Source organism: Lissotriton helveticus, chromosome 12, assembly GCF_964261635.1.
Source record: "Lissotriton helveticus chromosome 12, aLisHel1.1, whole genome shotgun sequence".
NCBI lineage: Eukaryota > Metazoa > Chordata > Amphibia > Caudata > Salamandridae > Lissotriton > Lissotriton helveticus.
Window position 1 is genome coordinate 316,571,086 of NC_136073.1, and position 25,993 is coordinate 316,597,078.

The 25,993-nt window shown below is 41.0% G+C and overlaps 1 protein-coding gene across 1 annotated transcript in view; it reads right to left on the reverse strand.

Annotated features, from left to right (window-relative positions):
* Positions 1–25,993, reverse strand: part of LOC144798478 (chromodomain Y-like protein 2) — a 593,287-nt gene that overhangs the window by 49,520 nt on the left and 517,774 nt on the right. The window contains exon 6 of the mRNA XM_078669376.1: positions 18,169–18,312. Coding sequence (XP_078525502.1) covers positions 18,169–18,312 — 144 coding nt within the window. The remainder of the gene's footprint in view (positions 1–18,168; positions 18,313–25,993) is intronic.

Below are 25,993 nucleotides of genomic sequence, written 5' to 3' on the forward strand. Positions count from 1 at the left end.
GCGGCCCGGGCCGGGGTCGAGGATCGCTGCGACCCCGCCGGGCTTCCAAAATGGCGGCCGACACTGTATATCTCAGCCGGACCGAGATGGGCGGCGGTGGTCCACGATGTGGCACAGAAGCCGGATACTGTAAAGGTGTTCCTACACTTGCCGACGTCCTCGCCGCCCTGCGCTCCTGGGGTGCTCCGGTGGCCGCACCCGCTGATAACCTGGAGGAGGCTTGTTTCGCTGGGCCGTTTGAGCCCCCCCTGGCGTGTGCGGCTACGTCGCTACTGGGTGCGGCTGGAACTATCCTGGAAATTATGGACCCGGTGGCTGCCGTTTCTGCGGATATGCGGAGTTCCGCTGCCCTCCATCGTGATGTGTCCTCTCCTGGGCTGTGGGTCGGTAGGCCGGGTCCTGTCCGGACTGGACGCAATGGTTCTTCCTGTGCTTCATCTCCTCGAATGGCCGACCGTAGATCCTGTGCTAACTCCGTTGGGTCGGCTTTCCTCAGATCATCTTCGGAACTGTGCCTGCATTGTGTACAATGGTTTCTGACTGTTCCAGATCATCCAAGTGGTACACGAAACATCTTCTGCGGATTGAAGTTTGACCTCCCTGTTCTCTGCCTCCTGTTCCTCATGGTCTGGTTCTTCGTGAGGCGGACTGCCACAGATTTGGAAAAACAAGGACAGGGATGAGACGATCTTGCCTTTGCGGACTGGTGTTTTGTAATGGTTGGATGAGCGGCTGGTGACGGTATGACCTTGTCGGATTCTTGTCGTATTCCTGTAATGTGTCCTTAGAATCTTTGTCTTCCCGTGGGCACTGCTGTTTCGGACGGGAGGGTGGGAGCATATGATTCTGTTTTATGGCCCTCTCCCGTGTTCTTTCCTCCCTTGTTCCTCCTTTTCCCCTTTTTTGTCTTTATGGTTCAATCTTGCTTTAGTTCTTCTATATTTCGGGTTCTGATTAGGGCGACAGGCACGCTGCTGGGGGGTAGGCCATAGCCTTCTGCAGGGGTGCAGGGTGGGCTTGTGGGGTGGGGGGGGGGGGTCTGTCATTTCTTTGGGGTTTTTCTCCCCTCATTTTCTTACTCATGGTTCTATGGCTCTTGTGTGTCCTCTTTTTCGGGGCGCGGTCTCAGCATATGTCCCCCTGGGTGGGTTATTTTTGTTGCACTAACCGTTTGGTCTTACTGTGACTTGGGCTCACTACGTAATTTTGCTCCGGTTACTACTGGTTCTGTATACCGATTTGTGGTTCCCGATCTCGTTTGCCATGGGGCGCGTGCTTGAGGTGGCGTTCTTCCTTTCCCCTTTTGTCCCCTTCTTCCTCTCTTTCTTTCCTTCCTCCCCCTCTCGTGGGGTTTTTTTTTTCCTTATTCTTTGGGTTGTGTGACGGAGGGCTTTATTTGATAAGCTTTTTTCGATTCTGTTTGATATGATATGTTCTTGTTGTGGTGGGTGGGCGCTGCACGGCGGTTGCCACTGTTTTTCTGGCGGGACTCCTATTCTGCCTTTATCGATATGTGTTTGTCATTATTGCGTTATCCTGTATCTTCCAACGTGGCTTGTTCGCGGCCCACCCCGGCCCTCCGAGACTTCCTACCTGTTATTATTCTGTCATTCCCGTTTCTATATTAGAAAATCAACCTTCACGTATCCTGCCCCTGCTGGTTGCTATATGGCTTTTAGCCCTTATTTCCTGTATGCTTTGTTGTGATATTCTGTATGCGTTTCGGTGCTGTTGACTCTGTTTCTTCTTTGTGGTGGCCGGCCCGCTGGGTTGTAGGCCCGTATTTGTGAGCCTTCTCTGTACAATAAAGGTTTTAAAAAAAAAAAAAAAAAAAAAAACAATGCTGACATCTACCTCCTCAGATTGCGAAACTTCTCCTCAGCACTTGATACTATCAAGCACTGGCCTACACAATATCTTCATGAATGGCTATGATGGCATCCTCCTACAGTGGTTCCCATCTTAACTTAAGAGAAGATGCCAGCTGGTTCATATGGTCATCTCCATGTCCATTTCCTGTAGTAGTCCTCAAGCTTCCAACATTTTGCCTTCTACCCCTACATCTGCATGAACCCCAAAGAGACCTCCTAATGAATAAGACCTTGTTTCTATGTTTATCCTTGGTTTGTACATAGTGAGCCACAGACGGTCTTCAGTTAACCATTCTTTTGACCACGAATTTCATTGTGGAAACATCAAGATTCATCTTTACATAGACAACTCACCCTGTACTTGAAGCTCACTGTGTATGACGTTGACTACTTGAAGGACTGCCTTGTCATGATTTAAGTATCTAATGGGGGATTTCGTCCTTACAGGCAGCCAGGTAGACGTACTAAAGTTTTAAATAGACAAAAAGAACCTGGCTGCAGTTTTAAACATGCTGCTATTTATTTGAGCAGACTAAGGGCCTATGTATATAATCATTTGACCTGGCTTAATCATTTTGTCAAGATTAACAAATTTAAAAAATAAATGTTTTAAACATTTAAATTTTGTCTGAGACATTCAACACTTATTAAATGCCAGAAATGAAAATGTGAATATATATTGTACAAACTCTTATAAGTGAAAGAAAGAATGAAACATGAATTTCAAAACATTACACTGATGAGTGAAAAATTACACCAGCTTATCTTTGACACACCGAGTAAAATAATGAGCACTCTCATGCAGCCCTATGAATCGCTTTTTCTAGAGAGCTGCTTCTCCATGGGGCAAGGAATTAATATCTGTGGGGGTCAATCATTATACAAAAACCCTCTCCACATTATTTGGTCAACAAAATTAACACTCTCATGGATGTGAGGAAATGCCAACGCACAATGTCAAAGACCTTAAACAAACACAAACCTCAGAATGTAGAATTTACATCTGTGACTAGTGATTGCAAACAATACCAGGATTTTTTTTTCCCACTAATGGTTCTTGATGTCCTCACCCACAAGCCACTGATTGTAGCAATGTATAGGCTACCCCAAAGACAAGCACCTCAGCATCAGATCGCAGAATACACACAATAAATCATTTGACAACAACTTTCCCTATGCTTCAAATACTTCCCTTCTCCGTGAACCTCATTTCAGTACCACCGCCAATAGTGTCTAGCAGCTCATTTGATTAAAGGTCTCTCAAATTCAAAAAGGATCACCCCAGCACTCGCAGAGGTTTTGTGGCTCATTCGGACTACTAGCTTCTGTTACCCTCAAGACAGTAAACTGAACCACTATATTACATTGAACTAGCTGAAGCATATCTAGGTTAGAAACCAAAAATAAGAAGGAGAAAAATACGTGACAGGTCTTCTAATTCTGAAACGCCAATCCCACACAGACCCGGCATGTTACTTCCCTAATGGGAAACTGAAGATTCTGATTTTGCACATTGTGTAAAAACAATACTTAAATTTGTTTTATGTATTGTGGACTGACTCAAAGGAAATGGCACTGTACAGGTTTTTATTAATGGGCATTGGTGACTAGTTCCAATAAATACAGCCCCTCTTCTAAATGTACGATATGAACATCGTTCAATATTGCACATTTGGTGTACCATTTGAATATTTGCTTACTGATAACTACAGCTTGTCACCCTTGGTAACTTTCATGGATTCACCTGTTTCAATCATTTCCCATTGTCAGTCTGTAAATATCAGGTAAACTTTTAATTCATGAGTATGTATGTATATACACATAACTATGATTACCTTACTAAAGAGGTTTGTGAAGACTTCCTCTCCTACCCTGCATTTCCTTCTGGCTTGTTGATCCAGGCAAAAGTGTTTTGTGAAGGTGTGGCAAGACTCCCTTCTCACTGCCTTGTAAATGTCCAGGACAGGACCTCCACAGAAAAGAGTTCGGGTTGCCGCCCATCCATCTCTTACAATGCACCATAATTTTTCATGACAGTTGATTTCCAGCCTTTTTGTTTCAGAATTTGTTCTAGGCTGCAATCAAACTTGCTATACCTTGCTTGGGCACCAACTGTCCTTGGTAGACGTTGCATGATTATGCAAATATTTGTTTGGATTTGAGAACTGATCTGGCAATGTTTGTGTAAAACCTAACTATCCAAGGATATCCATATAATGTAGCATCCCCTTTCCTGGAAATTGTTTATAGATGGAAGACCATTTAGATGAGAATCAGTAGGGACCTTTGGAAGTAATCTAGGATTAATCTTTAGAACCACTTTGTCTACGAATAATAGTAGAGAGGGGTTTATGAATGAAGCAGCTTGTAACTTGTGTTTACTTCTTTTGTAGGCATGATAGCAAAAAGTATTTCCAGACTATAAGGAAAAAGTTGATCCCTACCATGGAATTTATTCCAACTGATTGACCTTTGACTTTAGGTAGTAGGGTAATGAGTTCTCAGGTAGGGGAGAGGCTTCATTGCTAATGGGTAAGTGAACAATTCCCTGCAGATGAGGTGAATGGAAGATTAACTATTATTGATGAATATTTAAACCTGAGTTTGCCAGAAACGGCAAATATGGTAGGATTTGGTGACGTTTAGAAAATAGAGGGTGTAGATACTTACCCCAGTAAAACTCATTTCTGCATCAGAATGTATTTTTGTGGACACAGGGCTGTTTTGAATGCATTTATAATGATATGATACACTGCCTTTCTACATTATGAATAGAGTAAGCTTGTGTTCTGAACTTATTTTGTCGGCATGAGATTAAAGAGTATAATGCCTCTTTTTCTAGTGTTTTCCTCTTCCAAGCTTTCAGCTTCTCAGACATTCTGTCCTCTGCCACGCAGGCTTGGTATATTCCTGATTCATAAATTAAGAGAACCCTCTATGATTACTAGCTGGCCATGTGCACTGACAGTTTGGTTGAAAGCACTGGTGGCTACATCATTGTTGATATGAAAGTTGGATAAAAGAGTGTCAATGATAGTAATGGTATGGCACTCAATAAGTAGTCTACAGTCTTCGGTTTCCTTTTAAGAAGTTCATTTTTGCTCAATACAACATGGATGACTTTGATGACAAGTTATCAGCCTTTAGTATTAGTTGTTTAACATCTGCAGGTTTGCCAAAGAGGGCTGTCTGGAAAATGACATGTCTAACATATTTGCATGCACACTCGAAAAGAAGTGCTCTGAAGCTACCTTTGTCTCCTCAGCATCACAGTTGTGTCCAGTGTAGCATACTCCCCAGCCACAGAGCATGTAAATGATTATGCTATATATGGAGCTTGGTTAAACAAGTCTTTATTTCTCAGTGTGTAATCATTAACTGAACATTCTACCTCATGATTCTGTAAACCACACCCGAACACTTACGCCACTGTTCTATGGTGCTGTGTGACGTTTCAGATTCCGAATGGATTTTCCCGAATCATGCCCTTATATAGGTACAATCCTCATTGCCCTTATATAAGCATAGAAATAAAGCCCTTATTTAGGCATAAACCATGCTACCCAAACACAGGCATGGCTACTTCCATCCGTTCACCAAACGTAACAATGATTTCTTGGAAAACCAGCTTAAGCCGTTAGGGACTTCCCCTTGCTTGAATATTGATTTCTCCAAGAACTCAGTTACTTCACAATGAACATCTATTCCCCAGGGGTTCATTCATGACGTTCATATGCTCGACTTTACGTCAAACATGGCATTCCTAAACACCTTCAAGGTATAAATATACCTTCACTTGCTATGGCAAAGCACGGTGGTTCAGAGCAGTTCGAAGACCTACTTGCCCGACGCAGCTTGCTACAGCAAGAGCCGAAGGAAGCCGACTCTCCAGCTGACACACTGATCAGGGAGCTGCCCTCCTCTGCCGAGAATCCAGCTCCAGTGTTTTTGACTCCCCTTGCGGGGTGTTGGAAAATCCAGTCCCGAGACAGAGATACCAGACCTCCTTCATTCTAAAAAGGTATGGAGCTGATTAGAACCTAGAGAAACCTTTGGAAGATTCTTGTCAGATCTAAACCTATGCAAAAGACCATACTTACTTCTTCCCACGTACTAGACCTAGGTTAGGTACATTGGGGTAGGCGTATTTTAGAAACACCAGTTGAGTATTTTAGTCTATGTTATTTATGTATGTATTTTTATATGGCTTAGAAACCATACAATGCTCTTACAGTATTATTTCATAGTACTGTTCATGCTGTACACATTATACTTTGCATTCTGCCTAACGATTGTAACAGTTTATCTCTCTTGCATGAGAAAGAAGACTGTTCAATAAACCTTTTCATTGAAAATGCCCGTCTCACTTGTTCTCTGCAACTCTGTAGAAACGAAGCATGCACGATTGACCGAGTAAAATAGTTATCTATTGTTTCGACGACTCAGAGATATGTTCTTATTCTTGGGGAAACAAAGTTGTCATGTTTATGTGGTTGTCAGAAACTAATCCCTTCTTGTGTATTCGAGAAAGTTTGTAGTGACCTCTGAGCTAGCTGGCACTCACTATTAAGTTTAGAATATTCGATAGAGACCTATTGACTTAAGTACTACGTCACATCTATAGGATATATTATTCCAATGCGCAGAGCCTATTGGGACTATAGGAACTACACTACAACGGAGTCCATCAGGACCCAATAGAGTCCCATCATCTCTAACTCGCAAGACACTACATCACCCCCTTTGTTAAATACAAGTACAAATAATACATATATACATCATAACTCTTCAATAAATTATTTTGGTGCTCGAATCAATCGTCCAGATCTTGTCATGTGAAGCTGCGGAGAAACAAAAGATGTGTCCATGACTGGCACTGTAATGCTGCTATATATGCGCCCTAAGTGGCTAAGAGTGTGCCCGGACGTTAGTTCCTTGCTCTCTGCACCACTAGATTCAGGATACCTAGCTGATGAGGGATGATACCCCGAAACCGGTCCCAGGATGCTTGTTTCCAGTCAAGGGAAGACCTGGTTTGGCAGTTCGGGTTGGACTGTTCCCATGGGGAGCAGAGTCAAAGCTGATATGCATATGGTTGGGTCCAAACTGGGGCGACGTGGCAAGCAAACAATGGATTAAACCCAGATCTGTGACTGGGGGTGATGGTTTGAAAAGTTTCAACACACTGACCATCATTTTTTTTTGCGATGTTCCGACTGAGACACAGGTACAGTGGTTGGGCTCTCCAAAATCTCAGTTGAAGAAGTCCCACTTATAACATCTGGAGTTGCGAATGTCGAGGAATATGCTTGAAATGTGAAGAATGTCGCGTAATGGACTTTCCAGGATGGTGAACGGTCACCATGTGTCCTCTACTGGTCACAACCCTCAGTGGGACAGCACATCGGTGTTTGTCTGCATAGGACTTCATTTTGTGTTTGTGATATGATTCTATTGGACGAAATCCAATGTTATGAATCAACCTTGTTGTTGTCCATTGTGGCAACTTGGTCTTCAAGGCTCCCAAACATCAGCGTAGTGGGACTTTCACCTGTAGTTGAATGGGGAGTAGACAGATAGGCATTAAGAGCCGTATGTAGAGCTGATTTGATTTTAAGCTTTTCGAGTGGACCATGCTGAAGAGTCTTTTTCATAACAGTTAAAAAAAACTCTCAACAATGCTGTTTGCTTGGGGCCAAAGAGGTGTGCTTTTCTAATGTTTAACATTCAAATGAGTAACAAAATCTTTGAATTCTCTTCTCTTCAAAGGTGGGCCATTGTCAGACATCAGAACTGAAGGAACACCCCATGTCAGAAAAATACCATCTAGCCTCTCAATGACCTTTTCGTGATTGATTGACGAGAGGTCTCCTACCAAGGGAAAACAAGAATACTTATCTATGATTACCATTAAATGAAGTCCATTGTCAAGGGGCCCGAAGAAGTCAACAGCAATTTTCTTCCATACGTTTTGGAAGATCAGACACGTTCAATTGTACCTGGGTTATTTTGGGGGAAACAACTGCACAAATGACAGGCCTTAAATTCCCTTTCAACTCTTTCATCAAGATGAGGAAACAAAACTCAGTCTCACAGAGCTCACTTTGTGGCAACAATTCCACTATGTCCCTCATGTGCCACTTAAACAACTTGCTGTCTCAGACTCTCCGGTATGACAAGTCTCCAACCTTGAAAGACAATACTTTCTTGGGTTAATGAAAGTTCATATTTCACATTTTTGAACGTTTGATATTTACTGTTATTTGTAAGAGGCAGAGTGTGCTATTTTCAGGATTAATGTGCAATAATGTCTTTAAGTATTAGCATATCCCTGTCTGTGCTTGTGGCAGCAATTATTTGTTCCACTGATATAGCAGAAGGGGTTGTGGACTTTACGTTGAAGCAAATGTATTCTTGCAATCACAACCCCTACCTCTCAATGCGAGGTGGCATCTTGGCTTTAGGATTGCCAAAGATGGTAAGCAATACTTGATGGTCTGTGACAAGAGTGAAATGCTTTCCATATAGAAACACAGGAAAATTTTCACAAGACCACACCACAAATAGGCTTTCTTTTTTAGGTTGTGAATAGGCGCATTCAGTTTGTGACAAACTTCTGCTAGCATAAGTTACAATATGCCTTTTTAGCATTTGGATGTCCATTGTGTTGGGAAACAACTGTGTCCAACCCTACCGGGCTTGTGTCAACAACAATTTCTGTATGAAGCTCTGGACTAAAGTAGGCCATTTCAATGGTGTTCCCTATTGCCCGTTTGATTTTTTTGAAGCTTTGTTCACATTCATGTGACCATTGAAATGAAGCATTTCGTTTTTATAAAGTATCTTAATGGGGCACTCTTTGTGGCAAAAGTATGATGTACCAAGAACAGTAGCTGCCCATGCCAAAAAAGGGCATATCATGGCAACAACCTGTGGGGAATAGGTGGCTGATAAAGCCTGTACTGTAGCCGGATCAGGAGTCATTCCCCCATCAGAGAAAATATGGCCAAAGAATTTGAGTTCTCTTTTGTGGAACTCACACTTGTATTCATTCAAAGTGAGACCTGCAACCGCAAATAAAAAGCACACTTGTGTAAGAACTTTATCATGTTCCTTTTGTGTGGCCCGAAATACCAGTATATCATCACCTTAATTGAAAGTATGCGTGATAGGCTGTATTATGGGGAGAATGACATCTTGAAACAATTCTGCAGCTGATGGCACACCGAAATGTAATCTCTTATATCTGAACAAACCAATAAGGGTAGAAAAGACAGTAATGTATCTGCAATCTTCTTCTAATTTCTACTGATGGTATCCTTTGTTCAGAACAAGGTGAGAGATGACTTTGGCAGTATTCAGCTGGGTAATTATATCGGCAAAGTGTGGGCCTGGATGACGTTCTCTTTCAATTGACTTGTTAGCTTGATGCATATCAACACAGATGTATACAGCCTTTCCACTGTCCTTTTCAGGCACTTCCACTATGGGCGAAATCCATGGTGTCCGACCAGAATATAGCTCAATGATATCATGCTTTAGTAATGTCTCGAGTTCTTTTTTAACAGCTTCCTGTAAATTAAATGCAATTTGACGATGTCGCTGTGCAACTGGATGAATGTCCTCATTAATATGAAGTTGCACTTTCATTGTCTTAAGTTTGCAAAAATCCATGAAACAACAATGGAAGCGGACTCACTATTTTGTGAGGAGCATTTATGATGTAATTTACAGATATCAGTCCCACTTCAGCAGCAGTAATAAAACTGAGTAAAGAGGCACTTCAAGAAGTACCTTGAAGTATGTAAATTTGTGCTTGTACTATTGTCTTTGTGTGCTTCATGGTTGCTACAAATGAACCTTGAATTTCTAATGGAGTAGATGCACTTTAGTATTGGACGGTGTGAGACGGGCACTGGAGAGAGTTCATTGTACTTCTCAGGCATGATGTTTATCGATGCACCACAGCTTATGATAAAAGGTATGGTACAGCCAGTGACCTTTTGTGTGATTTTAGGACAGTGTCTAAATTAATTTTGTGACTTCATGAGTCGATCTTTTTTCGACTCACATTGTTTCTTGCATGCAGCCAATCCGATATGAACTGCGAGAAACACTCTTCTCCAGTACCAGAGTTTTCACCCGCGCAGTCAAAAAGGTAGCATAACATTTAGCCATTTTCTTCTACTGCGCAGGAACTGTACCAGCCTTAGAAACTTTGAGTTTCATGCCAAACAACTTATGCTCAAATTGCTTGATAGCGGATACCCCCACAGACTGGTCAAGGCCTACAAGAGGGCAAAGTACTACAACCGAGATGCCCTATTACAGGACAAGAATACCATCGAAGATCGCAAATTGGTGTGTGTCGCTCGCCACTCGAACTTTAATAATCAGCTGCGCCAAATCATGTGCTCACAATGGCACATTCTTAACTCTGGAGAAGACTCCAACCCACTACAAAGACCAGTTTTTGCATTTCGTAGAAATAGAAATCTGGGCAATATCTTAGTAAAATCTAAGTTTGACACCTCTAAGCAATTTCTTCAGAAATCCATCACAGGTAGTCTGCCCGTCTGTGGCACACACAAATGTGGCAATTGTCACGCATGTACCTCGGCTATAGTTTCATCCGAGCTACAATGGAACAAAGGAAAATTAATTTTCAATGAAATGACAAACTGTAGATCTGCCAACGTCATCTATTTGATACTATGTCCATGTTCAAAGGGTAATGTAGGTATTTCTGGTGCCCGAGCCATGTTGTGATTTCTTCTGATCTTATCCGGTATCTCAGTGCCCTTTTTGTCACATGGCTTTCCAGTTCTGTTTTTACACACGTAGTTATTTTGATTCTTGGTTCATTTATTATTTTTTTCGAGTTAGAATAGTGATCATTTTTGATAGTGTTGGATTCCCTCAGCCTCCCAGTAATCAGCCTCATCTATTCTGTTGGCGCTTACTTGGTTTTTTACACCATGGTTATAGTACCCTTTCATCTAATACTGTTTTTACAGCTTTGCAACGGTCCCGGCAGCTCCATTCCAACATGGCCCCTGGTTACCCGTTTCTATTTTTACTTTCAACATGGCGCCCATGATTCTCCACACTGTTCGAGAGTTCAATCCGGCACCATGCTTTCTTTTAGACATACATCTTTCAGATGCCTCTCATTTAGCGCTGTGTACCGTGGCTTTATAAACGGACGGTTCCTGTCCTCTGCCTCTGTGGAGTACTTTGGAGGATGAGTTCCTCGGTTTAAGCGATTTGTGAGACTAAGCAAGGTATGAGATCCTGGACCTATGATGTCTGCTCAGGTTTTGGTTTGGGGGCTGGGCGTTTCACTTTATAGTTACCTCATGTCTCCGTTTTCTCTTTATGGTTAGACTCACCATGCCGTAACACTAAAGCGCACCATTTTGCTACCTGTGTCGCTCTTGGCGAGTTCATATTTTTAAAGACCAGCCAAGGATAATCTCTGTAGCATTGCCTATACTAATTGTCACATCTCTTCTTTATGTACCTTCGTGTAAGTACATATTAAGTTTCTTTTTGTACTTTATAGGTCCTCTTTCCATGTCCATTTATCTCATCAGTCCATCTATAGCGTGGTGTGTATGCACTTTACCTACCAGGTCCTCAAGCTTGCTCCTTAAACTTCAGGCCCTCGACCAGGCTGGGCACGTTTCTACCTACAGGAAGAAGCCCCCTTGTGGTGTCCAAATTTTGTTTCCTGGCAACACAACTTTAGGGGTAAGTTTACCTCGTGTTGGGTCACCCTTTAAACCATGCACAGTCATCTAGACCCTTGACTTATGACCCTACAGTATATCCAGTTTAGGATCACTATCTGTATGTATTTAATGTCTGTTATAGGTCTAGCCTCATTTTTGCATTATTAGTCATTCCGTTACAGTATGCTCTTGTCAGCGGCCTCTTAGTCCCTAACCAGTTGCCCAGATTAAGGTTGTGGCGATTCTTCTCCACTTTTCTTTAAGTGTTTGTTATATATTCTTTTATAGTGATTCTAAATCTCTACTGTATCAGTTGCCCCCTGACGAAGGATCAGGTAGACAGGTTCCACTCCGAAACGCGCATCGGCGCTGTTTTCAGTCTCAAATAATTGTATCTCTGTGTATTGTAATTCACCATTGTGCATGTATATTGTTTATACAATAGCTTTGTCTTTTATTAGTCATTGTGTTTCTCTTATTGTTTTTTGTTTTGGTGGGTTGTGCATGGTATGATTGAATGCTGTATGATGTATGGTGTTATTTTGTACTTTATTTTTGTTATTTTTTTAATTTGTGTATTATTCCATGTTGGGGTCTCGTTGTGCGAATTTTCAGAATGACAGTCACTTTTACATAATATATTCATGATTATTTTAACAAAATGATAACCTTTGATACTATAAGAATAATAAAAATAAATTTCATAAATACAAACTGTGGGACAATGATACTGTTTGCACATCTAAAATCTATGCCCTATCAAGTAATACATGGTTAGGGAGAGGCTTTTGTGTTTGTTTTTGTTGACTCCACATAAGCTAACTGTAAATCTTCACTTTCACTGAGGTGCATGTGGCACACACAAGCAGTTTGCTGGACCACGGCAAACTCTCTGGGAGAGCACTGTCAGTACTTCAGGTTACCAATCCCCTATCTCATCACCATTGTAGCGTCCTCCCTAGCCACAGAGAATGTAAATGATTACACCACATACCAAGCTTGATATTACATGTCTTTATTTCTCAGGGGGTAATCATTAACTGAACATTCTACATCATGAATTCTATTAACCACACCCAAGCACTTACGTCACTGTTCTATGGAGTCCATCAGGAACCAAAAGGGTCCGTCATCTTTAACTCACGTCAATCAGGGCATAGTTAATTGCAATCAAAGAAATCTCTTCTTCTTGCAAAATAAAGTTGCCTCTGATGTCTTATCATTCAAGATCATGCAAATGGAGGCAATATCACACCATATTTTCTGGTCCTTTCTGCCACAAAAGCTGTAGTATTGTGGGCGAGAGTGGTATTCTACTCATATATTTGCCAAAGGCATTGATATGCCGTCCCCTATGCTGCCTTATTGTACAAAGAAACATACCAATAAATGTAGGGAGGTTAAAATTGGTAGATGTATATTCCAGAAAGCAGTGGAACTTGTTATTTATTCTGTTGGTGCCACATAGAGTTGCCACAGGTGGCCCATCACAGACCCCATGTCATCCATATGAATTTTGTCATCACCTTCAGCGTCATTATCTTCCTGATCATATTCTATGCTATTAGGGAACTATCTGCCCACAATACCTGAGGAATTGAGGGCATATATACTATTTTGCTCAGACTTTTATTAAAGGCTTCCAGGTACCTTACCTTATGGTACCTTTTTGTTCCTAGAAACAGACAGAAAACTGTTTCTCATTTAAATACATATTGAAGTTAACATTGCTGGAGGTAAATCCCAGAAATAACTTGATACTTCTTCTGTTGGGGACACAAACAGAGGTGCTACAGGTGGGCCATCACGGCACCAGTATGATATTTTGTCCTAACATGCAAGTAAGAAAATGGGCAGGAATGTAGTTAGACCTTAAGTAAAAATCCCACCGAAATCAGCAGATGCTACACATGTACAAAGAAGACAATAACTTCTTATCATAAACATAAAATGTGCCATTTGCTAGCCTTCTGAGCGTGATGCTTTACTTGAAAAGCAATGATGTGGCAAAATTACATAGAGAACGTACTTCAAGAGGTTGAGAAATAAAAAATAAAATAACGAACTAAGCTAAAGCAAAAAAATAAAAATAACCTGTGTAAAAGTAGTAACGTTCTTAAAGGAAATAAAAAAATATATATGTAAAGAAATAAAGGAAATAGATATAAGGCCTCTTTACAATCAGCAGGTAACTTCTGATGGGCTGGTAACTCGAGTCACAGGGACAGAAGTTTTGTCTGTGAACAGTTGAGTGAAAAACTGAGGGAAAAATGGAGCAATCAGTGCAGCAGCACTGATTTCTGCATGTTATTTCCCAAAATGTCACTATCGACATTATTTTCCCAGCCACAGATTTACTGGAAACCATGGTATTGTTAATTCCCGGGCGCGGAAATAACAGTGAATAATCAGAGGCAACCTTAATATATGCCTAACCATGAAAACAAGTTTATAGACGATCCTGACACTGTCCTGATGCTAAATGGTTTGACTGTTATGATAGGTATTGTTTTTTCTCTTTTTTTATGTTCCTTAGTTGATTTCCTTATTTTCCTCTGTGTACTGGCTGAGACCTGAATATATAGTCAAGGCCAGCAACGTTCTGCAGGATCTGGAGCATAAGTCATCTTACTAGTAAACGGTGCCTGCTTTATATCTGTAAAAAACAAAGAGTTAGCTGGAAATTACTTTGTAAAGAATATGAACAGCTAATTTGATCCAACTCTTAAGGTTGATCTGAAGTGCACTGGGGTGGGGGGGGGGGAGGTGTTGAGTTAGTTTATGGTGAGAGTTTCAAGCAGGGCAAACGTGTAGTACCCTTTCATTTTCGATGACACCTTTATTTAAAACACTTCTGGCTGGCAGACTTCCATGAGGGCACAAATTATATAAATATGCCAATCAAGAACAGGAATACAAAATACATATTTTGTGTGAGTTTAAAGTGCAGTTAAACACACAATTTAAGGGGAACGGAGTTATGCCCTTGTGCACGCCCATATTTGAATGCCACTGCTGTGGTACGTCCAATATATTTATTAGAATATACTCATCTTTATGGATACAGAAAGAGTTTGTCCTGTGAATTCTGAGAAATAATGATCTTTTTAATAATTGTTCCTTTGTATGCTTCTCTGTGTCCCTGCACTACATTTTTAGTGTCAAGTATTTCTATATTAGTCTACTGCCATCTTATACACAATTCCTCTGGGTGATTTTTAAAATCATGAGACCACTTTTAAAATGTCTCTCATTGCTTCTCAGTTTGCTATAGTGCTCTGTTCTTCGGTCTTATCTCTTAAGAGGGGGTTTGTTGAAGGTTTATCACTTCATAACACTTTATAGTCCACTCCTTCAATGACACTCTTGGGATGTGAAAGTTTATGTCTCAAGATGTTGTCCTTTATGCGTTTTTTGTGTTCATTTGAGGTAATCCATTGGCAAATTAGTGATCACAACATTACTTTTATTGTTGATGTGAGCTTATTGTTCGTTACTTCTTAGATCTGGCATTAACATCTTCGTAATGAGAATGGTTCTTACTCTTTCAAATCCAGGCCTCGCAGCTGCTCTGGCGTTTTTTTTTAATTTTCTTCCAGGAAATCTATTTTTAGGCCTTTTCTTAGGTCTGATTGAACAGTGAGCGCGGTTCTATTTCTGATTTCCTTGCTGGCAAGGATGGCAGGGCATATTGAAAGTGCCCCTGTAAGCATTTTCCTGTTCTAATAGAATACTCATAATTTTCTCCTAGATCAACATATTTTATTGAGGGAGAACATTGTTTCAAGTGTGGACAGGGGATCTTAAGATCTTGATTTCTAGGGCCCTTTTTTGCCAAGTTCGCCTTCGGCACCCTGCCAGAACAAAGCTGCACCTTCTACATAGAAGCAAATTGAAGGGAGATTTAATTTAGTTAGAAGAGATTCCCTTTTTCACGCTGTATTTGACAGGCTTGACAGAGATCAGCCCTTTAGTTTGGTGGCACTGGTACGGATTCAATCGATGGGCCAAAATTTGGTAGGGAACATTTTTTTCACATTAATTTTCACGTTTACTATATTCAGCTACCAAAGGTCACCAGTAGACTGATAAATGTGCCAGAATTGGGCTTAATGATTATGGCGAGGCAAAAGATCTCATCTCTTTCCCACTGACCCATATAACATACATCAGCCAGGCTAGGTCTTCCTATTTCTAAAAGTAGCAATTGTCCGGTTCCGCCTCCACAATCCCTGAGTGGGTGTGCATTAATGAGGTATGTACCTTGTATAGGGAGGAGTCAGAACATGCCCAGGTGTAGAAAAGGAACACTTTAGTCAGGCACCAGACTTCAATATGAACGATGAACACTATGAGGAGCAGCATCTACACGCCTAGGCCAGACTGTTGCCACTATTCTTAGGGGCTCATTATTAGTGCAGCCGTCCTGGGACTGTCGTATTCGCAGTGGCAGTACGACCACCATCAACCCTGGGGTCCGCCCACTGTATTCGGAGTGTGGCCGTCAGACCATCACCTCCACTGGGACCAGGATCCCGTGACAGTAGGGATAGGGGCAGATATATGCTGGCAGTGCTGATGCGGCACTGCTGAGCATATTCCGACTTGCATATTCACGGCCTATTTCATGGCAGGGATCCCGCCATGAAAAGGATGGCCAAGATGCAGGGCCCCCTGCCGATTCTAGGCCTGGTGGTGCAGTCAGGGGGCAAGTGTTGTGCCGCCCTGGAACTGCACCCTTGTTCCTGCATAGTGCATCATGCACAAAATGGTGCATATCACAGTGTGCAGGAATGTGCTGCAGGTACTCTAACTGCAGCAGTCTGCTGTTAAGGCTCTCCAATGAGCCTCACACAGCCACCAACATGAGCTCGTTGCAGCACTGCCAGCCTGCCCTCCCTGGATTCAAATGCAAATCCAGCCGTTGGGTACACCATGGGCTTGGCGGTCCTCTTGGCAGTGCAGCAGTGCCGGTGCTACAGGAGGACTACGAAGCTCGTAATCAAGCCCTTAATGTCAGTACAACCTATGACACTCCTGCATTCCACAGGATCTCTTCAGTCTAGGCTAAGCAGAGCTGGGAATGTTTGCAAGTATAAACATTACTACACAGTATTCAGCCATGGTCTGATCTTTGAAGGTATAAAAAAAAGCAATTGGTTTGGGTGGTGTCCTTTGCTATTTGTGCATCCAATATGTATCTCCTTCTACTTGGCAATCAATAAATCCATCAACATGTGTATCACGCAGCATTGTCACCCCTGCGGTATCTGTGCAAGGAACTGAGACTTTGAAGTGGAAGACTTTTCAGTGCAGTGTCCAGGCAAGGAAACACTGAAGTCCTTACTATGAGTTTGGTGGTTGGTCAAACCTGCAGTCTGAACGCCGTGAGCTTGGTGGTACAAGCGCCATATTTCTAGTTGGGTAGATTGAATTTGGAAGACTGCGGCTGAACCTCTGACCCAACTAACACACCTCAGACAGCCCGAGTCAGGGAAAAGTGGTGGTCGGGAAAAAGAAGCTGCCATAGCGTGGTACAGGGGAGTTCCACTGCAGTCCGCATTACGAGTTGACTTTTCTATGAGCCGACCCCAGCAGTGGGATTTGGGGTGCGTATTAACCCCCTTCCTGTGGTTTCAGTCAGAGTTTGACGTGTATCTCTTTCTCCTGGTCCCCCCCTTCACAGCAGCATCTTCACCCCAAGGATTATGACATTGTTTGTAGCGATGTGCAGGCGAGTCCTTTTTGTACCATATAACCAGTGCCTGGAGTACCCACATACAGGCCTGGCTCTGGCAATGGTTAGATGTTTTTTTCCCACATGTATCATGCATATGTGTGCCTTCAACACATATGCAGTCGAAATGCTAACGCAGACATTAATACATACGGAAAAATAATCAGTACAGCTGCAAAATCTCTGCAGCCACACCGCTGTCTGAGGACCGCTGGCACTGTGGTCTCCTGGTGGCTGCAGTGTTTGGAAGGTCGGACCGCCAAACTCGAAAACAGGTCTTAAATCTTAAAACCTCCAGGTGCTCTGCCAAAAAGAAAGAAGAATGGGCCATTTTCATAGCCCCAGCGTTTCCCCCCTTCCTTATTGTCTCCCTTTGTTTTTTCCTTTTTTCCCCTTTGACCCCAGCCCCAACGCTAGAAGAAAACGTAGATGTCCTGGGAAGCCTGTAGAGAAAGCAAATTGGATCCAAAATATGTTTGAATATTCTGTACTTTAAATACATTTGTTTTCCAGATGTAATGTCATTGAATACCTTATAGAGAATTGTCGGCCCAGAGTACTGTACTGTTTTTCTTTTTTCTTGTATTTCCTATGGGCTCCTTCTCACACATGTTCTTTTATTAAGTCAGTGACACTTGTGAGAACTTTACGATGCTCAATTTGTCATTGTGTGATTGCTGTAAAATTGCATTTCACTGTTCCAAGGATAAAATATAAAACAATAAAATCATTTTTTTTAAACTGATGGTTTAGATATAAAACTTTGTTAATTATATGCTAAAGTTGTGATTTGCTAGCATGTGACCAAAAAGACGACTAAACTTACCACTGCACTGCAGGAGGCCATTTCCTTGACACGTAACATCACTTCTTGGCTGAATGTGGTTGGCCAAAATACTTGTGAAACAAGTCCTCTGCTACATGCCTCTTGCGCGGTCAGCTTTCGTCCACAAAATAACATTTCATTTGCCTAAAAATATTGTAAAAAATGTATTCAAAGAGATCTTCACATGCCTAAAATCTTCTCTATGGTAACAAAGCAGGACACACCTGTGAATAAGCATATTGTACTGGTGCTCACATCTAATGCTTGAATTAAAAGAAGGAAAAAGCAAGTTATAAAGGCCTGAATAAAACCAAAAAAATATTAAACGAACAATTCATATGGAATGTGATAAATAACCTTATCCAGGAAAAATAATAAAAAATGTACCTGATGAAAATCAACTCTTTTACTAGCATTACAGATCTGATAATTTCTTGTGAGGTGAACATTTTGCATTGGTTCACACACTCTGCAAAATATGGTTTTTAACACCAGTGCTGCTCGATAACATTATGTGCAGGACCTTTACTTCCGGTCTTTCATTTAAAGCAAGCTTCATAAATGGAGACACCACATGGTAGGTAGGAAGGAATAGTCATCCAGAAGTTGGTGAATGTAGCAAAGCAGAAACATCCTTTTTTATGCTCTTTAATGTAATGCCCTAGATTTCCTAATGTAATCTATACTGAAGCTGAAGCTTTGTTAAGATAAACTCTTACTACGTGCACAGAAACAACACTTCTCCTCCATGATTGAAAGGATCAAACGGAAGTGAGGCTGGAGATGCTGCTTACTGTAGCTCAAACGTGGGAGAGAGGTACTACGAATCCCCTTGAGCTAAGCTCCAATCAGCGAAGAAAAGACTAGCGGTCCTCACAGAGTGGTGGCACTGTCTGGACTACAGCTGGGTGCATAGAGGAGGCGCTATAAATAAGTATGCTGTCAACAAATAATTTCAAGGAAACCATGCAAACACCTATATTTTGGAGAGAATGTGACCATCTTGGAACACCATGTATACATTCTCTTGTGGTTCGAATCCTTTGCTAGGCAATCATGATACAATGTTGCTGTAGTTAGGACCATACTACATCAAGTCAAGTCAAGTCAAAATATATGTTTATTATGACCATAGTCTTTAAACAATGCAGTGAACATAACACAGAATGGAGTATGTACCATAAATTCATACACTTATTTTAAAACTTGTCCATTAAAAGATTCTACACACCATTTATCAAAAATACAAAATTCAATAAAATTCACACTTATGTTAAAACTTATTTTGTATATTAAAACCTATTCACATGTTTACTACTCCGATGAATTCATTCCACTAAAACCATACAGTACTACATATTATTCTTTGGTTCTCGATGCGCTCAGAGCCGCCTTTATAAATTTCCCGAGGGCAATTACAACGTCAATATAGGGGATTTCTGTTAAAAGGCTGGCTGCCTGCGATCTTGTTTTTACATCATATCTTATAAAAATTGGGCGCAGCCAAAGTTTCCTATGTTCTAGGAGTGTCAGACAATCCAACATAATATGCAGCAGGTCTACCTTAGTTCCCAGATTGCACCTGCAGCGACCATCCAGATCTAACATTTTTAATTTAAGGTCTATATTTATTATCCATGGGTTTATCCCAATTCTAAGCCTCAGGATCTCTTGCCTGAGTCCACGATTGGGTAATCTATCAAGGTAGGGGAACCAGTTTTCTTGAGACCAAGCATTTAGCATATGCGCAACTGATTTTTTCTTTGTTAGATTACCTATATCAAGCACTTTGGAGACTTCTTTACCCCTTTGCTTCAGGTCACCTTTGGTACTTTGGATTTGATAGGTTCCCAAGTCCAAGCCGATCTCTAACGAATTACAGATTCCCTTCAGTTTTTCCCTAGTGGCCTTTGCCCATTTTAGCTCACTTTTCTGAATTTCTTTACGACACCAGTACGCTACTTTTTTACTTTCTGGGTCTTCCAATCTCTTCCAGAATCTGATCATACTACATCGATCTCAATCTTCCCTTCCCAAGAGCTATTGCTTCCCACGGATTTGTACTGATGGGCATTGGGAAGAGTAGTATTTTTAAAAAGTGTGTTTGTTGGTAGAAGCGAACTATGAACTATTATTCAGAATTGTTATCTGAAGTTTTCTAATACTGGTGTTGTTACTTCATATTAAGGGTTACTGTGAGGGAATAAGGATTCTTAAATTGGACTATGCATGGAATGTCATGCACATGGTATTAGAATTTTAGCACAAACATACAGCTTGCTAATAATTGGGAATGACAGGATGCAAACATTGCTGGTTATCTTGAAGTCAAGTCCAAACTGTAACTTCTCTTTTGCAAGACACTGTATCATGACAAAGTTTAAGGTAGTTACTCCAACCGGAAACGTTTGCATATCTTTTATATATACTGAGGTGCTCCTTCTTTGTAAGTATAGTTTTCAGGAATTACTAGTGTCATACTAAAACTATAAAGAAAGAAAATAACTATAAGAAGCCTGACATGGTGTGCCAGAATGACCCTCACTTTCACCTCTGATATTAAATATGTATACGATCCCACGGTTCACATTTCAGTAGCATATCTGTGCCCATTTTTAATTGGGGGTATGATAAAGGAAAAATAATCATATATCATACCTTTCAATATACAAATTCTCTTGAAATAGAAAAAGGTACAATTTTGACTATAACTATATAGAAACATTCATCTTGATAATGCTCAATGAGCATTGCAATTCATTAATCAGGTAAATATGTTCATATCTTCAAAAATGTCTTATTCAAACCAATCCTTTTGGCGCGTTGAAATACTAACTTTTTATACTTTAAACATTACATACCAATTCTGATAGCTTGGGGCCTGATCTGCATTCCAATGAGGAGTCATAAGTGATCTAGCAATAAGCATTTTAATAAAAATAAATATGTTTCACCTGTAAGACCCATCCAGGCAAGATCAACAAGGTATCTGGTCTGATGTAAAACTTCATTTGATGACTTTGCATATATATCATTACATCTCAAATATTACCCAGAATAGACTCATTGTTAAATAACGACATCTCCCTGTGCATTTGCACAGTGTCCCGCAACCCTTCTTACCATTTTTTAAGCATGGCTCGTAGTACATTGATCTTAAATTCCTTCTTTCATCTTTTTATAACATCGACTTATACCTAATCTGGATTGATGGTCCGAAAATAGAAATTTTACCAAATCTTTAGTCGCTTTTTAGAGTAGGTTTTAAACAGGTTTTCAGGTGTTGAAATGACAACCAAAACCACACTCTATTGTCAGAGCATTGCATTCTGATTTGGTGCTATGAGATCCATCTCAAATATGTGCAGAACATCCCTTATAAAGTTATAGACAATATTATTCCCCTTTATAATTGTGAACATGTTTAAATTGAGCTATAGTAATCATCAATATTGCACGGTCATGCTTGTATGAATAAGAGGGAACTTGAAATTGAGGAAAATAGATTTTTTTCTACATCAAAATGTTCATGGTTTTAAACGCAAAACTTTTTTTAGGAGTATCAAGGAATCTTTGACATTGGAACTCAATTTAATGATCATCATTCTGGAAATGTCATAAAATCGGTTTAGAGAATAACAATGAAACCTGGTTAAATTGTGAATTCACCATTCTTTCATTTTAGGCAGTGCTAATACTCCTTCTTTACACACTGTCAGTTTTCCAAACTTATTGATCAATCCTGTGTGATTCCAAATGAAAGTTTGCAGAATTGCCTCAACTTGTCAGAAAAACCTAAATGTTAACTTTTAAGGATGTTTAAAAATAAAAATATAAAACCCTGGCAATTTTTGCATTTTAACTAAAGACACCCTATGTTCTAAAAGGAGGGGCAGAGACTGCAATCTGAAACAAGGAGACATACTTTCTTTGTAGTATTCTGAAACAGTGATCCCTAAATATATCAAGGTTTTTTAGCCCAACAATTAGCCTTTAGAAGTGGGGCAAAACCTCAAGAGAGTTATTAAACAGAAAAATATTGGTTTTAAAATTACTTATTTTATATCAGTAATATTCTGAATTTTATCCAAAGCCAATCGAAAATCTATTTTATCTGTTTACAAGAATAAAAAAAAAATCTTTGGCAAGGGTCAAGAAAATCACACACAAAATTGGAGAGAACAGCAATCCTGCTGAGTGCTCCTGGTTATTCTGAATTCACATGCTTTTTCGAAATTTATGAGTGTCCTTGACCCCATGATGAGGGCACCCCCCTTCGGATCACAACTTGCACAGCTATGCCTGGCATGTTCCATATTAAGGAAGGGCACTGCTGGATCCTATCCCTTGAAATGTTTGGAACTAACTGGCACATGATACTCTCCCATATATGTAGCCAATCCCTAAGTAAGGGGAAGGACCCAACAGCTTGGAAAAAAGCTCTAATCACATCTCTGATAAGGAAGGCCTTTCTAGATCATAGGATTCCAAGTATTTACAGACCTAATTCTTTCCTTCATTATCCTGCAGAAATCAGTATCTAGAAACGAACCAGATCTTACAGAAAGAGCAATTGGGGTTTCGACCTGGCCACTGGACTGAAACAGCATTACTCACCATTATGGATGAACTTAGAATGTGTGTAGACAATGGTAACTCAGTGGTACTGATCTTGTTAGATCTTTCTGCCGCTTTCGATACGGTGAATCATAATACACTTCTGAATAGGTTATCATCCATTGGAATGAAGTGTTCAGAATCAAAATGGCTGCATTGATATCTGGCAGGTAGGCAGTGTCACTCCCCCCTTTCTACTCTGAGTTTAGGTCTGTTAATCACGGTGTCCCAAAGGGCTCATCAATCAGCCCTATACTTTTCAATATCTATATGAGCCTTTGATCTCACTTATTAAATCTCATGTGATCAGCCTGGTAACTACACGGATGATACTCAGCTAATTCGGTCATTAGAAGAGGATCCTTCGAGGACACCAAATGGATTTCACAATTGCATAAATGACATACTGACCAACTGGCTCAAATCTAACTTCCTGAAGTTAAAGGGAGATTAGACTGAGTTCTTATGTTGTCTGACAAATAAAATTCCACCCTTGCTACAATACGATTTCTGGCCCGAAAAGACTTTGTCACCTTCGGAGGCAGTCAAAAATCTGGAAATCTCCTTTGACAAGAATCTTAATCTAGAATGACATGTCAACAAGATAGTATGCACCTGCTTTGCTTCATTAAAAGCAGTATGTAAGATTCTGCCTCTGCTACCTAACATGTCAAGAGCCCTGGTAGTTCGCAGTATGATCCTGAACCGCCTGGACCACTGCAACGCTTTACTGCTTGGGACTCCAGATGACCTGATAAGAAGACTGCAGAGGGTCCAAGCAGCAGCAGCCAGACTGTCACTTAACAGGACAAGAAGGACCATAGTTTTGCTAACATTGAAAGACCTACACGGGCTTCTTCTGAAACAAAAAATACAATTTAAGTCTCTTTGTATTGTTTTTAAATGTTTGCATGGTATCGGCCTGGCCCCATTGCAAAATAGATCAAATGGTATGTCCCAGGGAGGAGCCTTTTCTCCTCTTAAGCTAAGCTGGCACACATGGCCAGATATAGAAGAGCGAGACAAGGAGGAGGAGCTTTGTCTACTGAAGGAGCCTGACTCTGGAATGAATTGCCAGATACCCTGAGGCTAGCCTTTAACCTATTGCAATTCAGAAAGTGTCTTAAATCGTGGCTCTCTCCTTTGTGACTCTGAAGTGGTTCAGTATGGCTTGAAATCATCACAATACGGGACCGCTCTTTCCTGCCCTCAAACTGTTACAATAGTGCCAGGATATCTGTTAGGTGACAGATGCACTTTAGAAATGTTTTAAAGAAGTAAATACAAAATGGCAGAAGCATCCATTTCCTCTTTCTCTAATAACACAGTGCCCTACCGGTACAAAAAGCAGGTGAGCACACCCACTGTACCTATAGGGCACTTTGGGCCTGATAACGACTTCAGCAGTCTAACCACCGTGCCACCACGGCAGTGGTCCAAAGAAGACCGTGCGGCAGCGGTTCGCCCCGCTGTGATACTATGTCACTGATGGGCCGGCGGCAGGTCTTTCTGATGACAGTGAATGATGTTTCATATTTCTTGATGCGTGTGTGTATACTATGACAGCACAACTGTTGAATGTACACATATGCATATCACGTCAAAAAAATGCCTACTGCCTATTGCTGGAGTCTGGACCGTCTGTGCCCAGTCCAGTCCAGTCAATGGGTAAATAGTGCAAAACGGACTTACTTTGATTTCAGTGCCAAAAGGGTCGATTTCTTTAGGGTCAAAAGGCTGCTGTGAAGGTGGGACCTTGAGGAAGTGATCCATGCCGGAGACTAAAGGGAAAAAATGGAAATGGGTGAGTATGCACCCCAAAACCTTGATTTTCGACAACTCGAAACAGGCGGTCCCACCGCCACGATTGGCTTGCCGGAAAGCAACCTTGTAATTTGGACAGCAGAGTAACTTCTCTGTACCATCCTATGGCAGGTGCTTTCTCCCGACCACCGCACCGGCAGTCGGCGAATGGCTGCTGGTGTTAACTATGGTCCGGAGGTCTTTCATTCTGAAATCCAACAACATCTGAATACGGGGAGCGGACCACTTAGTTGGCGGCGTGAATCTGATGCTGGTCGGGCCGCCAAACCCGTAATCAGGCCCTGTGTATGAAACAGCCCACGCTTGATACATGATATTCAAGTGTACAACGGCAAAGCCCTTTCCTTACGCTCTCCTTTTTCTATTTGTACTGACTGGCAAAAACATAGGAAACCCTTAAACAATATTCGGTCATTTTATTCCATATCGTTCTAGTTTTTTATTTAATTTATTTTCATATGCATGTAGTTTGTTCCCAAAAGATTCATTTAATAATCCTTGATAATTATTTTAATGATAAAATGTGTTAATTTTAAATTGTTTTTCAGTTATGGAACAATGAGTTTCAAGTTTCAGTGCTATGCATTTGCGGGAGATGGTGTATCCTTGGAGGATAATTCTATTTGGTTCTGACTGATGTGCAATGCATAGACTGTCTTTTCTTCAAGAGACTCTCCGAAAATTCAACCAAAATGCTATCTTTTCTGTTCTAATATTTTCTGTTCTAATCCGCCAAAATGTATTCTTTTCTGTTACATTACAGAAAATGCAATCCTTTCTGTTTTGCAGCTTACTACATGCCAATAAATGATTCAAGAACCACCAACATTTGTATATTAAATGCCCCACTGTTTAAGGTTTGCAACATTGTGAGGTATGGGTCTGATTCAAAACAAGCACTGGCAAAGCCAATCGGTGTCGCCTATGCATAATGGCTTTGTCAATGTTTTTTAATGTTGCACTGCAGTAGATCTGCTTAGCAACATTGCTTGAAGAAAAAGAAAGCACTATGACATAGCCAGCATTGTCCGCATTATAGTGCCTTTTTACTTTTAGCCAGGTGGCACAGCAAGAGCTCCTAAAGATTCCAGACCTCAGTGGTTACCTGGGCTTACTTCAGTCAAGAGTCCTCCTGCGTTTTGTGTCCTTTGAACAGTCAAATCGACAGGGGGTCATCCACTTGACCTAGGCCAACAGTTCCGGCTCCCTGGATGCTAGCAGCAGTCAAGAGTCCTTGAACCTTCTTTCTTCCAGCCTGGCCTCTTTTAGATGTGATCTTCCTAGGTCCAAGCATGTGCTGATGAGGTAGTGGTGAGGTGCCATTCTTTCCTTGCCAGTGATTGCAGAATTCTTCCCACTCAATCTGATGTGCTCTATGGCCCTA